Source organism: Cnephaeus nilssonii, assembly GCF_951640355.1.
Source record: "Cnephaeus nilssonii genome assembly, chromosome: 10".
In the NCBI taxonomy this organism is placed as follows: Eukaryota; Metazoa; Chordata; class Mammalia; order Chiroptera; family Vespertilionidae; genus Cnephaeus; species Cnephaeus nilssonii.
In genome coordinates this window covers 80,879,627-80,897,534 of record NC_137081.1, presented here as the reverse complement: position 1 = coordinate 80,897,534, position 17,908 = coordinate 80,879,627, and the positions used below count along the sequence as shown (strand labels likewise).

The window sequence follows — 17,908 nt, the reverse complement described above, 5'->3', positions numbered from 1 at the left end:
ATGGAATGAGATTTCAAGTTCTTCTCTAATTTGGGCTTAAAAGATTTATTAAGCCCAAATTGTCAACCTGTGGACAAGTCTGAATTGACTGCTATCCCTCAAAGACAAGGCTACTATGAAGTCCCATGTTGTCTGCACATCTGGAATGTTTTTCTTTCATCTGTCCTCATTTGATATTCAAAGTCTAGCATATACTTCCCTCTCCAACATGATTACCTTGTTGTATGTGGTAGATACGATTGGTCATATTACTTCTACCTGAGTCTATGTTTCTTAATTGAGCTGATTCCCACGCACACACATACAAACTTACACAATGTCTATTCCGGTTGTGTCCACCAAACAGTTGAAGAATAAATAGAATGAGTAATAAATGAAGTGAAATAAGATTGTGAAATTTAGTTTGATCATTTTTTCTTATTAAAATAATCCAGGACTGATATCATAAACTATTTTTCCTGAAATTTAAAAAACAACAACAAAAAAGCACAAAAAAAGAGAGAGAGCCAATATTAAGATTTTCTTAATATATTAATTTACATTTTTGGCATTAATTATATTCTCATATAATCTTAACATATTTTGCTCAAGTATTCAAAGTTAACCTAGTTTTATACATTATATTCCAGAGCAGCCCTACCATTATACATTCCCAAAAGCAATGTATGACCGATCCAGTTTCCCTGAATACTGGCCATCATTTGGTGTAATCATTTTTATTTTATTTTAGACATTTTGATATGAGAGTAGTGGCAACCCTTCTTGTTTTAATTTGCATTTATTTAATGGCTAATGATGTTAACTGCATTTTTATGTTCTTATTTGCCTTCTGTATGTCCTCTTCAAAGAAATGTCTCATGTCCTTGCCTGTTTTCTGATTATAAATATATATACCAGGCCTGCAGGGGAGGGCAGTTAGGGGCAACCAGGCCTGCAGGGGAGGGCAGTTAGGGGTGAACAAGCCGGCAGGGGATGGCAGTTAGGGGCAACCAGGCTGGCAAGGGTGGGCAGTTAGGGGTGACCAGGCCAGCAGGGGAGGGCAGTTAGAGGCATTCAGGTCGGCAGGGGAGCAGTTAGGGCCTCTATATATACTAGAGGTCCAGTGCACGAAATTCGTGCACTGGGTGTGTGTGTGTTCCACAACCCATCCTGCACCATCTCCAATCTGGGACATTCCTCTCACAATCCAGGACTGCTGGCTCCCAACCGCTCGCCTGCTTGCCTGTCTGATTGCCCCTAACTGCTTCTGCCTGCCAGCCTGATCATCCCCTAACCACTCCCCTGCCAGCTTGATTGATGCCTAACTGCTCCCCTGCTGGCCTGATTGTCCCTAACTGCCCTTCCCTACAGGCCTGGTCACCCCCAAGTGCCCTCTCCTGCAGGCCTTGTCCCTCCAAACTGCCCTCCCCTGCTGGCTCAGTTGCCCCTAACTGCCCTCCCTTCCCAGCCTAGTTGCCCCTAACTGCCCTCCCCCTGTAGTCATGGTTTCCCCCAACTGCCCTCCCTTGCAGGCCTAGTTCCCCCCAACTGCCCTCCCCTGCTGGCCATCTTGAGGCGGCCATCTTGTGTCCACATGGGGGTGGCCATCTTTGACCACATGGGGGTGGCCATCTTATGTGTTGGAGTGATGGTCAATTTGCATATTACCTCTTTATTATATAGACTATTTGTAATTCTTGCATTTGATAGCTTGATATATTCTAGATATTAGTCCTTTGTTGAATATCTGATTTGCAAATATTCTATTCCAGTCTATACCTTATATTTTAATCTCCATAACAGCATATTTCATAGAACAAAGCTTTTTTTCTTTGTATACACTATACATTTGATATAGTGTGAGAACTATTTCTATAGCCATAGATACCAAAGATTTTCTGCTACTTTTTTCCCTAAAAGTTTCATTGATTTATATTTCTACATTTAAATCCATAAATGAGCTTTTACATAGTGTAAGACTTAGGTCAGTGTATTTTTATTTGTTTTGCCTATGGAAGTCCAGTTGCTCCAGAATCATTTATGGAAAAGACCATCTTCCTCCTATTAAATAGCTTTTGCACAATTATCAGAAATCAGTTAGACCTATTTGTATGGGACTCTTTCTGGGTTCATTATTCCATTTTATCGATTTACTGGATGCCCAGTGCATGAAATTCGTGCATGGGAGGGAGGGTCCCTCAGCCCGGCCTGCACCCCAGGGATCGGGCCTAAACTGGCAGTTGGACATCCCTTTCGCAATCCAGGACCACTGGCTCCTAAGCGCTCACCTGCCTGCCTGGTTGCTCCTAACTGCCCTCCCCTGCTGGCCTGGTTGCCCCTAACTGCCCTCCCCTGCCAGCCTGATCCCCCTAACTGCTCTCCCCTGCTGGCCTGATCCCCCTAACTGCTCTCTGCTGCTAGCCTGTTTTCCCTAACAGCTCTCCCCTGCCAGCCTGAACCCCCTAACTGCCTCTGTCTCGGCCCTGCCACCATAGATTTGTCCAGAAGGATGTCCTGAAGGATCTCTAGAAGATGACTAGTCTAATTAGCATATTACCCTTTTATTAGTATAGTGTCAATTCCTCTGCCAATTCCACTTAACCTTAAGTTCTGTAGCTACTGAGACCTGATTAAAAAACACACAAAAACAATTTATTATCAGTTTAATATAACACTTATTTTCAGTTAAAATTGTATAAAATAATATTATTTTTTAAAAAGTTTGGGGTATTGTATATTTTTATTTACAAAAATCAAGTATTTTTTCTACTGTTACACATGATTTTCAAAAATGCAACTAAATAGAGATAACAAAAGCAAAATTTGAGGTAAAAAGGCCAGGATGCATTATAGAAAAAAAAAAAATGTCTTTGATTGCAATCTCCTTTACTCTTTTTTTCAGTGTAAATTGCTTATCTTAAATAAAAACATAAACTCATTAAACATATAGTACATGCGTAATTCAAACAACTAAAACCATCAAACAGAAGGTCCTCTGAACTGTGACATTTTATGTGCTCAAAAGCTTTCAATGCATTATATGAGGCTTTCTGCTTTAAGTCTATAAATTTTTATTGTCTGTCCTAAAGCACATAAAACTTTCTTGAATGATTTCCAATCACTTATTTTCCACAGAAACTAATCTGCTGAACTGGCTTTTCAACATTTACTTTGCTTTTTAACAGCGAGAATTACATCGTAAGTACTAAATACTCAACCATAGTACAGCTCTAATTGTGCCGTGGAGCTGACATGAAATCATAAAACCCCAATTGCATTTAGAATATTTTATTTCTTTAGAATTAATTTCTTGGCTTGTCCCACTTTCAGAACTTTCTACAACCATAAGGCTTATGCTTAAATACCACCAAAGAACATGTTCACCATAACTTAAATAAATGTTCTCACCAGTCCCTTCCCACTATCCACACTGCCAGTCAGGGCACAGCCATTAAGAAAATTCCCTAGTTTATACACACATGAAACACTCAAGTATAGAGTACAGCTATCCTGAAAAGGTAAAAATCTCCCATTTGTCAGATCAGCTAACCTGAAACACTCCCCTCTGAAAGAGATGGACTTGGAGGACCACTGCACCAGGTACTTGCTAGTCAGGTGTGGTAGGACATTGACTAAGAACTTCTCTTGTGCAATATTGATCATCAGTGACCCCTGCAGATATAGATAAGCCAAGCTTTCTCTAGATGAGTAGATAACCCAGGAAAACTATAAATGCCACCTGAATGCATCGCAAGGAAAAGTTCAACAAAGGAGATCACATCTTTACCTGTTTGACATCATATGCCAGAAGAACATATTTCAAATCTGGTGAAACAGAATGTCTTGATGCTTTGAAGGTTCCCTATAAACAAAACAAAACAATTATCTATATACATAAAAGCCTAACCGACCGAACAACCAAAGGACCAGTCGCTATGATATGCACTGACCACCAGGGGGCAGACACTCAACACAGGAGCTGACCCCTGGAAGTCAGTGCACTCCCACAGCCAACCTTCTGCAGCCAGCCAACCTCCCATGGTCCCTGCCTCGGGCTGGCAGGCTCCCCGGATCAGCCCCAATGTGGGGGGCTGGCTGGCTAACCTGCCACAATCCCTCCCCCTGGCCAGCCAATCTCCCATGGTCCCTCCCCCAGGCCAGCAGGCCCCCAATTGGCTCCGATGGGGGGCTGCTGGCCAGCCAACTCCTGCAGTCCCTCCCCCCGGCCGGTCAGTAGACCCAACCTGTGCACAAATTTGTGCACCGGGCCTCTAGTCTTTAATAACAGAGATTAGCGTGCATTTGAATATATACATATTAAAAAAAAAACCTTATTTCTGTTAAACCCATAAAACTGTTAAATAGGCATTCTCATTCCTGCATTAAACATACACATGCATATATGTATGTGTGATTATACAGATGAATATGAATACTTAGAGAGGCTATAGTAAACATTTCATTAATAAAATAAATGCTACCATATCTTTTCTACATGTTATCACTATAAAACTATATTATATTTTCATTATAAGAAATAAAAAGCAAAAACTCACTGAAATTCTTAAGTAACCAAAATGCTTTTGTATTTGCATGTTCATCAAAATGAAAAGAAATAGTGACATTATGTGATATCATGATTTTTGGACTGTACTTTTCTTACATGTTGTATATTTATATTGAAAGAAGTCACATATTAAAGACAGAATCTCTTTAAAGTAAACTTCCAGAGTGAAACAGATTAAAACACAAAAATACATAATTAATTATATATATATAACTGCATGGAAAATGACCCAATACTTCATTGATTTTGAGCCTATAATTTTATCTTTGAATAGACTTGATGTCAGAAAAAGTGGAAAATAAAATGAAGGAGAAATACATTGAAAGTGGAGAAATAATTTTATTTTGAGTAGAGATTGTATTTAACTTCCTATCTAAAGAGAAGGCAAGCAGCCCTGGCTGGCATTGCTCAGTGGTTAGTGTCAGCCTGTGCACCAAAGGGTCATGGGTTCAATTCCCGGTCAAGGGCACCATACCTTGGTTACAGGTTTGATCCCCAACCCCTGTTGGGGCACATGCAGAAGGCAAGGCAACCAATCGATTGTCTCTCTCATCTCTCTCTCTCTCTCTCTCTCTCACTCATTCTTCTTCTTCTTCTTCTCTTTCTCTCCCTTCACCCCTTCTACTCTCTCTAAAAAATCAATGGGAAAAATATTCTCAGGTAAGGAATAAAAAATAATAATAATTAAAGAGAAAGCAAGCAAATTGAGTTGACGCATCAAAAGTCTACAAAATACAAAGAATATGAAGTGTATATGAATTTTAGGCAACCTCTTTTGAATAGAGATATACATCTTAATAATTTTGTACACCTCATATCAAGGCAGTTTTCGCAGGACTGTGCTCCATGATGAACAGAAAAGGGTGATGTCAAAATTTTCTCATTTAGAAAGCCCCAAAACACAATGGACAAGGTAAGAAACTGACTAATGAGTATTTGGGAAAGTTTTCATAGAGTAATAAAAATATATATTTGGCTTTTTATTTCAGGTTCTGGGTATAGAGCTCCTAAAGTCCTTAGAATTTCCTGAGCAATAGGAGTGTCTTTTGTTAATAACTAATCCTCTTTGAACATCCCAGGTTTATGCTAATGAATGACTTTAGGTTCTGCAGCTAAATGAGTGGCTAGAGGTATCTGGATGGGGGCTGGCCACCAGGGGATCCAAATCCCTCATTAGAAGATTAGTATGTCCAGTCCTGGAGGTCAGGGTGGGTGGAAGGTTAGGAGATGTTCAATCATTTGGCCAATGATTTTATCAGGCATGCCTAGATAATGAATGAGACCTGGATAAAAACTCTGATGGATAAGATTTAAAGAGGCTTCCTTGTTACTAAACATATCAATGGACTAGGGGCATGGCACACCCAGCTCCACAGAGACAGAGACAGAGATTTGGGCCCTCCGAATCCACCCTATTTCCTTCTTCATCTGGCTCATCATTTGTGTCCTTTGTAACGCAGTAATCATAAGTACAACTGACCATTGAACAGCACTGGTTTGAACTATGCCAGTATACTAGTACTTGTATGCAGATTTTTCCCCCCAGTAAATATAGTTCAACTTTTACATCTCTGGGTTCAACATCTGCAGATCTAACCAATCAGGATAGAAAACAGTATTTTTGCAATCAAAACTGTAATTTCTGACCTGCGGATTCCTGGGGATCAAAATTACTGTTTTCTATCCCCACTTGGTTGAATCCACTAATGTGAAGGACCTACTATAGAGTCAAAAGTTATACAAGAATGTTCCACTGAGTCGGAGTTGGCACCCCCAACCTCACATTGTTCAAGGATCAACTATATACAACTTTCTGTGAGTTAGTCTAGAGAATTATCACATCTGAAGGGGGATCTGTTGGATTTGTGTCGGGGTTCTGCAGAAAGGCAGGGATCCTGAGAACTGGAGACTTGAAGTTGTTACCTGAAGTGGGGGCAGTCAGAAGCCCTTACTCTGTGTGATCGCCACTGAGTCTAGGTAGTTAGTATCAGAATGGAATGGAATTGTAGGTCAACCAGGTGGGGTCAGAGATTGTGGTTGAAATAACACAGTTTAATCTCTGAGCCAGGTTAACAAGAGAGTAGAGTGGTCTGGGAGAAAATACTATTATATGGCAATGCTAGCATTTAGATTTTTGCATATATATATAGGGTGGGGCAAAAATAGATTTATATTCTTGTAATATCTTTATTATTATATTATTTTCCATATGAACAACTTTAAACCTACATTTGTCCCACCATGTGCATCCACCTTGTACAATCCATGTATAAGATATTTAGAAGGCCAGAATAGTCATATAATAATTCATATATTTTTTTCTCAAAAAAAAACATTTCAAGAGCAATGACAATAACAAAAGCAACAATGGAGCTACCATGGGATCTATCATCTATCATAAGGCTATCAATTGCTTAGATTTTTGCAGTTTTCAATAATCCTCAATCCTCCTCATGGCAACACTGTGTGATAGGTTTCACCATTCTTAGAGTTTCATGAACTTATTTTTGAAAATTGATTTTTAGAGAGAGAGAAAGGGGGTGGAGAAAGAGAGAGAGAAGCATTGATTTGTTTTTCCACTTATTTATGCATTCACTGGCTGATTCCTATAGGTGCCCTGACTGGGGATGGAACCCACCACCTTGGCAAATTGGGATGCTCTAACTGAGCTACTTGACCAGGACCTCTCTCATTAACTTGCTGAATATTGAAACTTGGTAGCCATTAGTTTGTGGGGACTATAGGGTGACATTGAAAACTCAAGGTCATCTCACTCAACATTATTATATCAGGAGGTGAATTGTTACACAGTAAGGGGAGTTTAATTGTTATTTAAAAATCAGGTAAGCCCTGGCTGGTGTGTCTCAGTTGGTTGAAGCATTGTCCTGTATAAAGAAAGGTCACAGGTTCAATTCCAGGTTAGGGCACATACCCAGGTTGTGGTTCAATCCCTGGTCCCAGTGGTGATGCGTAGGGAGACACATCAATGTCTCTCTCTTCCCTTCCCCCCTCTCTAAAAATCAATGAATATGTCTGTGGGTGAGGATTACAAACAAACAAATAAGTAAATACATAAATACATAACAGTTAAGAGGGCAATGCCATCATCTGTACTGTGGAGATTAGAAAACACTAATGCCACAGTTAAACTTTTCTGAAGTTCACAAAGGAACACACATCACAAAATTATACAGGAGTACTTCCTTTCATAAATCCCGCATTATCTCACCAGCAGGAGTGTCTCTCTCCTTCCTCCAAAGAACTTCCCACTCCGAAGTCTGAATTGTTTCAAAAGAAGCGCTCTTCCCTAGTCCCCACACACTCTCCTGTGATGTTCCTCACACACAGTAACTTCACACGTTCACAGGTGCTTCTGTGCCTCCAGCAACAACACTTTAGTATCTTTTATAGATCCCACAATTATCCAGTCTGGCACTTTATTAATTATCACTCCCCTGCCTCCAGCTCATGAGGGCTCATGTACTGGGAAACTTTCCAAATATCTTTCCAGGGGCCAAGCTGCTGAACCATCTCTGAATTTAGACAGTGGTACCCAGGTCACTGGTGCTGCAAAGAGACTTGCTGATGATAACGCGTATAAGAAACACATCTTTGCAGCTTAGTCAAGGAACATTGGAATTCTCAGGCAAATCCCTCCTAGCATAAGCCATTAATGTTATCATCTGCTGTGGCTGGGAAATTAATTCCTCCTAGCAGCCACAGGAGACCTCAGGGTCTACACTGACCCAAATTATAGACATCAATATAGTTTGGTTGAGTTCAATTTTATATGGCTTCAAATTAGGGTTTCAGGAAATTCATTGTTGCCAATAATGCTGTTATCTGACCTACATATTTAATCACTTCATTACTATTGAAGAAATGAATGCAAAAATATTATCCACATATCATTATTAGTATTACTTAGCAATGATGCCCACCAGTGTATTTTTTGACACTGAAAGTGGTACAAAGGGCATTAAAATGCATGAAATCGGCCATCTAAGAATGTTCAATTAAAGTCAAGCAAGGTGACAATAAACAGAGAAAACTAAACACGCAGGTGGTTAACTAAACCAATTAAACAAGGAAGACAAGACATTTGATCAAGTTGAGAAGCAAATGCATGCTTTCAAGAAGCTTAGGGAGATTTTGTAATACCTCTTTGGCATATATCATTTTATTCTGCCAAAACTCATTTATTGAACATTCACAATATGACAAGCCCCATAGTAGGCACTGAAAGTGTTACAAAGTTGAGAAACAAAGTCTACTAAAATCTTAGCTATCTCATATTGGGCAAGATAAGACAAGTCTTATGTTTCTCTGTAGTCCACAGTAGAGCAGGGGCCTAAAACCCAAATGCCTTAATGGACTGGGCATGGAGTGAAAGAATTCAGATGTCTGAATAAATTGAGGTTAAATAGAATACTAAGGCTGCCTAAAAGAGGCAGGAGTCCCTCAGCTCCCAATAATTGTTATCTTACAGGAACAGAGTATATAGAATTTTTAGTTTTCTAAGTTTTTCAAGATAACCTAGAAATCAAGTTTTAATTTAGAATCTCATGATTTTTAAATTATAGCCCAATACTTTTAAATGTACATGTGGGGGGCAAATTTTGCCTAGGGGCTGCCAGTTGCTAATTTCTGATAAAGCAGTAACAGCCATAAGAATGAGAGAAGGGACTGGCCAGTGTTGCTCAATGGTTGAACATGGATCCATGAACCAAGGTTGATTCCCTGTTAGGGCGCATGCCTAAGTTGCTGGCTTGATCCCCAGTAGGGGGCACGCAGGAGGCAGCTGATCAATGATTCTCTCTGATCACTGATTATTTCTTTCTCCCTCTCCCTTCTTCTCTCTGAAATCAATAAAAATATTTTTAAAACAATTTAAGAATGAGGGAGAAGAAAGAAGATGATATGGGATTTAAAGAACAGAATGGTATCCTTGTCATATATTTGGTGGTAATGTACATAAACATTTCATGATGGAGTTTTTTCCAGTTGAAAAAAAATTATAGACAACACTGTGAGAATAACCCCCACAAAATTCATAAGTAGCTTAAAAAGATTCCTGGAGAGCCCTGTCTGGGTTCTCCGTTGGTTGGAGCGTCATCCAGTGTACCAAAAAGGAAGCAGGTTCAATCCCCAGTTGGGGTGCATACAGGAGGCAACTGATTGAGGTTTCTCACATCTCTCTTCCTCTCTCTCTCTCTCTCTCTCTCTCTCTCTCTCTCTCTCTCTCTTTCTCTCAAATCAATAAAAACATATCCTCAGGCGTGGATAAAAAGAAAATGTTCCTGGAGAGGTGGGGCGGGGGGGAGGCAGCCCCATGGATTCCTGCTGATATTAATGACACAACCATTATTACCTACATGAATGTGGCAGAACTGATCACTGTTTTCATGAAGGCTGAAATTTAAAGGCAAGGAAGCAACAGAATCAGATTTGAATTTAGAACAATTAGTCTGGTACATGAGTGGAAAATGAGTTGGATCTGTTGACATATTAAGGTCCTAAGACATGGTAAGAGGCTCTCATGAAAAACCAGGTAAGTGATTTCAAGATTGTAAGGGAGAAGCAAGTGCACAGAGGAGAGAGGATATATGCAAAATACAAAGGGATTTAATTATTACATTTGAAGATAGAAAGAAGAATGTGTACAAAACACATTCTGGGTTTTTCAAGTGTTTATTACTCAGTGAATCTTGCTACAGCAAGCTAAGCTGGGAAGAAGCAAAAAAAGTTGTTGTTTTTTGAAAGTATGTTTTTATTGATTTCAGAGAGAAATGAAGAGGGAGAGAGAGATAGAAACATCAACGAAGAGAGAGAATCATTGATCAGCTGCCTCCTGCATGCTCTTTACCAGGGATCGAGCCTGCAACTCAGGCATGTGCCTTGACCAGGAATCGAATCATGACCTCCCAGTTCATAGGCCAATGATCAACCATGGAGCCACACTGGCTGGGCTGTTTTTGTTTGTTTTAGAAAAATGTTATTTTAGACAAGCACAATTTAGATGTGTTATGGATACAGTCCGTTAAAAACATCCATAGGGATGTAGAGGATTTTTGTACAAAAGCCTGGGGTTTAAGACAGCTACCTGGGAGTGTCATCATTAATCAGTTATGTGGAGTATGAGGTGAAAGTCTACATCCAATGAAAATCCACCCACATCAGATAACAGGAGCAAAACCCCTCAAACGACATACTCTACTAGGGGTAAATTAGTAGCAATGCAGTTATAATGAATATTCTTTACTATTACTTTTATCATTTAAATGTATGTATTTTCTTTCTCTTATACTTTTGTTCAACCTGCTAACCTGTTGCAATACCATCACCCTTGCCTGCTCATTATTCACATTGCATTTCTCTGAAATATCATTTTAATTCTCCCCATTACCCTCCCCTGTCCTTTTCAGCTCAAATGATTCATCTGACCTCACATGTATATAATTATATGTGCAATTCATCTGATCATTGATCACTGTTTCATGATTGCTCTTCTAAGTTGTTTGAAATTGCAATTTACATTTTTTATTGCCACAGTAATGTCCCTATTAAGATGCTCCATTGCAATGATTCCCTCTTGTCAGTAACATTATAACTAGAAAAAGAAATAAGATGATGGTGTTCCAAGATGTCAGACATTAAAGTTCATGGCAAGAAATCATTAAACATAAACTTAAATGTCTGAAGTGCCAGAAAATGTAAAATATGCATTTGTATGACTTGAGGCTGAGAAAGGACTGAGCAAAGGAGAAGAATGAAGATGGGGATAACATTAACACAATTTGGTAAGAAGGACTTGGTTGCCTTAAGACAGATAAATGGCAGAAGCACAGAAACTGTGTAGTTCAGGTCAGTATTGTTCTAGAACTTGTAAGAAGCTGGTGATAAAAATATGTAAAGACATCTCTATTTACCCTCCACCCACAAAAAATACTAGTCCAGACACTTGAGCTGAGTGATTCTCTAAGCCTTAAAGTGTAAGTGGCACATTTTCAACAGTTAGAGAATGATGAAAACAGGAAGGTAGGTCTTAGTGGGTCCTATGATCTTTTTCTTCCTGCTCTCTCCACCTCCACCCCACCAAACTCTCTCTCTCTCTCTCTCTCTCTCTCTCTCTCTCTCTCTCTCTCTCTCTCACACACACACACACACACACACACACACACACACACACACACTGTGTGGACCCTATTCAGAGTATATGGGATGCTTAAGGCGAATTAGAGTATGAAGGCCCTATTCAGATTTCACCGGATGTCCAAGTATGGAAATCTTAATCAAAGTGTTCACGGTTGAGTTGCTATATGCAGGTGCAAAGGATGCAGCAATCTATGCACTGTGCAAGAGTGCTCTTCTATAACCCAAAAGACTGAGGTCACTATTTGGCAAAAAAGCTCCTTTTGTTTAAGTAGTAAAAATATGATACTGGCAAGCAAGTAGCCAGTTCAGATGTGGCTACTTAGTGAGGCAGCTCAGATGATGGCTGGTGTGGCTGCTTGGTGAGGCTATAGCTTTAAGGATGGCTCCTGTATGACTAGTTCCTATATAGGAGGCTACAGCTTGGCAGGAAAGATGTGTTGTTACTTAGCTGGTGTGCAGCTACCTACTGTATGGGACTTTGCATTGAAGAACTATTTTGTCTAGTGGCTCCTTGTTAGCAAAGGCTACTTGGCCAATGGCTCCTACAATAAAGATTCTCTCATACACCTACAAGTTCTCATGGCTTTTCCATCTACCACTCGGCGTCCAACAAGGTCCAGCCCCTGGCAGAAAGGGTTGAACCTGACAGTTGGCATAGTGGAGCAGAGGATAAAGGAGGAACTGAGTTCCAACACACACACATTTCATGTTTAACTTATTTGGATATAACTTCCCTCATTATTGAATTTCATTTTTAATTGATTGATACCTGACAAAAATTTTTAGGAAAGGCATCTCTTACTCTAGAAAGGTAAAATATTAACATTTCAAATATGTGATTAAGTATATATTATTAATATGTTTATTTTATTATTTTTAACTAGAGCCCCGGTGCACGAAATTCGTGCACGGAGGGGGTTGTCCCTCAGCCCAGCCTGTACCCTCTCCAATATGGGACCCCTCGAGGGATGTCCGACTGCCCGTTTAGGCCCGATCCCGGTGGGCAGTCGGATCCCTAAACAGACAGTCGGACATCCCTCTCACAATCCAGGACAGCTGGCTCCCAACTGCTTGCCTGCCTGCCTTCCTGATTACCCCTAACCGCTTCTGCCTGCCAGCCTGATCACCCCCTAACCACTTTGCTGCCAGCCTGTTTGCCCCCAACTTCCCTCCTCTGCCAGCCTGGTCACCCCTAACTGCCCTCTCCTGCAGGGTTGATCACCTCCAACTGCCCTTCCTTGCAGGTCGGGTGCCTCCCAACTGCCCTCTCCTGCTGGCCATCTTGTGGTGGCCATCTTGTGTCCACATGGGGGCAGGATCTTTGACCACATGGGGGCAGCTATATTGTGTGTTGCAGTGATGATCAATCTGCATATTACTCTTTTATTAGATAGGATAGAGGCCTGGTACAGGGGTGGGACCAGCTGGTTTGCCCTGAAGGGCGTCCCAGATCAGGTGGGGGTTCCCTTGGGGTGTGGGGCGGCCTGAGCGAGGGGCCTGTGGTGGTTTGCAGGCCAGCCACGTCCCCTAGCAACCCAAGCAGAGGCCCTGGTATCTGGAATTTATTTTCCTTCTACAATTGAAACTTTGTAGCCTGGAGCGGAGCCAAGCCTGGGGCTCCCTCCGAGGCCGAGGCCGGCAGCCATTTTTGTTGGGGTTATAATTGAAACTTTGTTGCCTTAAGCGGGTGGGCCTGGCCAGGGTGTGTGGAAAGCTTTGCTTCCCCTGTTGCTGGCAGCAACCCTGGCCTGCTCTCTCAAGCTCCATTCTGCCGCCATTTGTTTGAATTTGTTTACCTTCTATAATTGAAACTTTGTAGCTTGAGTGGAGGCTTAGGCCTGGCAAGGGCAGGCGGAAAGCTTGGCTTCCTCTGTTACCTAGGAAACCTTGCTCTCTGTGGCTGTAGCCATCTTGGTTTGGGTTAATTTGCATACCCACTCTGATGGGATGGTGGGCGTGGCTTGTGGGCGTGGCTTGTGGGCGTGTCGGAGGTATGGTCAATTTGCATATTTGTCTATTATTAGATAGGATAATCCTTTATTGTTTAAAATATTATATATATTCCCTCTTTCCCCGCCATTGACTCCCTCCAGCCCACCCCCACCCTCTGTCCCAGACTCTCACAGCCCCATTGTCTGTGCCCATGGGCCATGCATATATGTATACAAGGTCCTTGGTTGATTATCTCCCACTCACCCACCCTCCCCACCTTCCTTCTGAGATTCCACACTCTGTTCCCTGCTTCCATTTCTGGATCCACTCAGTTTGTCAGTTTATTTTGTTACTTAGATTCCACATGAGTGAGATCATGTCATACTTGTCTTTCTCTGACTGACTTATGTTTCTTTTAGAGAGCAGTCATAAAGTAAGCATAAGGAAGGGTTTTAGAAAGCCACTCTTATTTAAGGTGATGGGGACAGGGTCAATGGTTACTCTGCAGTGGATAAAGAGGAAAAGATGATCAAGAGAAGCCAGAAAAGAATGCATGTGTATGCCAAAGATGAGCTCCCTTTCTCTGCATGGCTTCAAATAACAGAGAGGCAAGTAGGTTATTACTAGTGTGTAGCTCTAAACAAAGCCATAACTGTGTTTATATAGAAGGAATTTTAAAGTCAAATATTTTATTCATTTTTCTTCCCATGTTCTCTTTTCTTAACTGCCTAGTTACTTAGTATAGTGCTTGAATGATATTTCTTTGTAAAACCTACAACATTCACTATGTATAAACATAGTACATGGATTATCATTTTTTTCTTGGCACTAGGCATCTTATTGATATTAGAATATTTTACAAAAATACTATGCAGAAAATGCTCTGGTACAAGTCAGTAGTGTTTAAGACTATTGAATCAGTACTTACTAACATATGTAGACTGGCTCACATATATCTTTCTTACTCAATAAATGTGAACAGCCATATTAATAGTTTATCGATTTGGTTCATAGGCCATACACTAAAACATTTAAAAAATAATTTTTATTTTTAATAGAAAGTGAAAACTAATGAACTCTGAATTCTATTAACTTTTAAAAAGGGGGGCAGACAAGGTGACTTTGAGGAGAATACCAATATATTTCCACCCCAAAAAGTCAATAAATTAGAAAAAAATTGCTGAAGAAGAAAAGGATTTTGCAAATTGCATATTATGCAAATAATTTCTTTGAAGTTTAGTTTTTTTCTAGTCTACTGATTCTTCATATTGTTTTAATGATTTCTCATCATATTGCAAATATTTTCCTCTTAAATGATGCTGTTACATTCAGGTACAGCAGCACTAAAGAATATACCCTATATAAAGAAATTAAAAATTAAGGAAGTCCTAAAAAAATTCACATTAGAGTTTCTGGATAAGTTTTCTCATCAGGGCCTAACTTGCTGGGGAGCACAAGAGACGTGGTTGGAAAGTTGTAAGGAGGACATTCTGGTAAAAGGGAAGCATGTGGAAGGCCACCTGCCCTGTTTATCAGAATGCGACTTAGGGGAGACTAAGGGGAGTGTCGAAGGCTGCGCCCCTCATTATTCCTTGACCTTTCTGAACAAGTCTGTGCATATGCAGACCCCTGAGTGTTTACTGGAATCCTTATGCTTAATCCCTGGATGCCCTTGTCTAGAGGACAATGTAAACAAGTGTCCTCCCAAGATTACTCACTCTGCTAATTGCATCTAAAGATAAAAACTCCAATAAAAGCCTAACAAGGCAGGCAATGGAGGCTGCCTGGCTGCTGTCAGTCAGGCCGTCCCTTAGCCCTCTCCCCCACAGTCAAACTGTGTCGGAGTAACATGTTCATCCGTCCTTCAGTGGCTGCTGGTCAGCCCAGGCAACAACTAATAATTCCCTCAAAATAAAGCAGCGGTTAGTAACGAAAAAGAACCTTACTTGTTACAGATTTGACATATTCTGGTATGTTACCCACTAATACCATGTTTACTATCTATGTGTTTATTGTCTATCTTTGATAAAATTGTTGTATGTATATATAACGGTTATTAGTGTTTTATCTTATCTTAATGGACCTTGGGCACATATAATTAGATTAATCATAACTTTTGTCTTTTGAAATAGTGCCATTCACAATAAATTTAGCAAATAAAAATATAGGAGGGCTAGTACAATTTTATTTTATTTATTTATAAATATAATTTTATTGATTTCAGTGAGGAAGAGAGGGGGGTAGGAGAGAGAGAGAGAAACATCAAAGATGAGAGAGAATCATGGATCAGATGCCTCCTGCAGGACCCCCACTGAGGATCAAGCCCACAATCCAGGCATGTGCCCTGACCAGAAATTGAACCGTGACCTCCTGGCTCACAGGTCGATGCCCAACCACTGAGCCACGCTGGCCGGGCCAATTTTAATATCAGATAAACAACAGATATCTTGAAAATAATGGAAGTAATAACAAACCATATAACCTTGAAAATAATATGAAAAGAATGGAATATCATATAGTAGTCATGAATGTATGTGAATTAGAGTTAAATGCAAATATGCATAAATCAGTAACAGAATGCTGAGTTACAAAGAAAAAAAGGAGATGATCATGGACTGCCTGATGCCTCTATCACAAGTTCAAGGCCAACTAAGATTAAACAATATGTAACTTAGGCAAACATATGTACACATATATATGCACACATATATATAACTCAGTTTGATATATATGTATATGAGTGTGTATAATTATATAGAGTTTGCTGGTGCACGTGTGCAACCACCATCATATGTATTTATCTAGGGTGGAATATGTGGATAGAAGGACATGTGAATGTTCTACTTCACAGAATAAGGGCAGCATCTTCCCAAAAGTAAAAACACAATTACACTCCGGCTAACAATGTGTAAGGGGCCCTGCTCTTCACATTCTTTCCAATTCGTGATAATTTCAGAGTTAAGTTTTGCCAGTGGGCTAGGTGCAAAATATTATCTCCTTTTTGACCACCAATTTTTAATGTATAAGTTACATTAAGCATCTATCTGCTTATTTATCAATAATATGCGTTTCTTTTGTAAAAAAAAAAAATCTATTTACATCTTTTTGTCATTTATCAATTAAATTAGATGACCTTTTTCCTTTTTTCTTTACATTAATTACATTAGCATTTTCCAGTTAAGTAATGCTTTCACCATGCCTGTATTTACTTATTTTTTAAATATATTTTTATTGATTTCAGAAAGGAAGGGAGAAGGAGTGAGAAATGGAAACATTATTGATGAGAGAGAGTCATTGATTGGTCGCCTCTTGCATGCCCTGCATGGGAGATGGGGATTGAGCCTGCAACCCGAGCCCGTGCCCTGACTGGGAATAGAACCATGACCTCCTGGTTCATAGGTCAACACGCAACACTGAGCCATGCCAGCTGGGCTCACCATGCCTTTAGTATTTACTAGTTGGAATTCTTTAGTTTGCTAAAATATTCACACACTCTTATTTTAATCTTATATGGTAAAAGGCTAATATGCAAATTGTCCCTTCGACTGGTAGTTTGACCAGGAGTTCAACTGGGAGTTTGACCAGGGCATGGGGCCAGCTGGCCAACTGCCCATGGACCCTCCCCCCAGCCAGCTCCACCCCTGATCGCCCCCCACCCCGGTCGGGGGCGGGGCCAGCCAGCCAAACACCTGCAGCCCCCCCTCCCAGCTGGCCCGCCCAATCAGACCCAACCCATGCACAAATTCAGGCACTGGGCCTCCAGTGAGATTATAATAGATATATGATGCAAACCACAAGATATAAAAATTAAGATTCTGAAGATACAAGTCATTTGAAAAACTAGAGAATAACAAGGCTCAGGTTTTTAGCTTCAAACTCAATATTTTTGAGTATATTAGCAGGTAGATTATCACTCCTATGCTCAGGGTGCATGATAAAGAAGATTCTTCAGCCCTAGCTGGTTTAGCTCAATGGATAGAGTGTCAGCCTGTGGCCTGAAGGGTACCTGGTTCTATTCCAGTCAAGGGTACATGCCCGGAAAAGAGGAAAAAAGTAATTTCACATTTACTCCCTGGTGGCACAGCACGTTGGGGAAAGAAAGTCAAATCCAGTGGAATGACAATGAAAATAATTTCCAGAGTGAATTAGTTTAAGAGTTGAAGTATTTTTTACTAACCTTGCATTTTAATGGCCCAAAGCCAAAAGTCATTTTTTGTATTATTCCCTTTCTAAGAAAAGCTCATGAAGAGTTTCAATACTTTTATGAAATGCTAA

At 40.3% G+C, this 17,908-nt stretch overlaps 1 protein-coding gene across 1 annotated transcript in view; it reads right to left on the bottom strand.

Moving 5' to 3' along the window:
* DPP10 (dipeptidyl peptidase like 10) overlaps positions 1–17,908 on the bottom strand; it is a gene marked incomplete at both ends in the record, with an annotated part of 660,265 nt that overhangs the window by 305,634 nt on the left and 336,723 nt on the right. Inside the window, one exon of the mRNA XM_079782730.1 lies at positions 3,767–3,841. Within this exon, the coding sequence (XP_079638856.1) occupies positions 3,767–3,841 (75 nt within the window). The remainder of the gene's footprint in view (positions 1–3,766; positions 3,842–17,908) is intronic.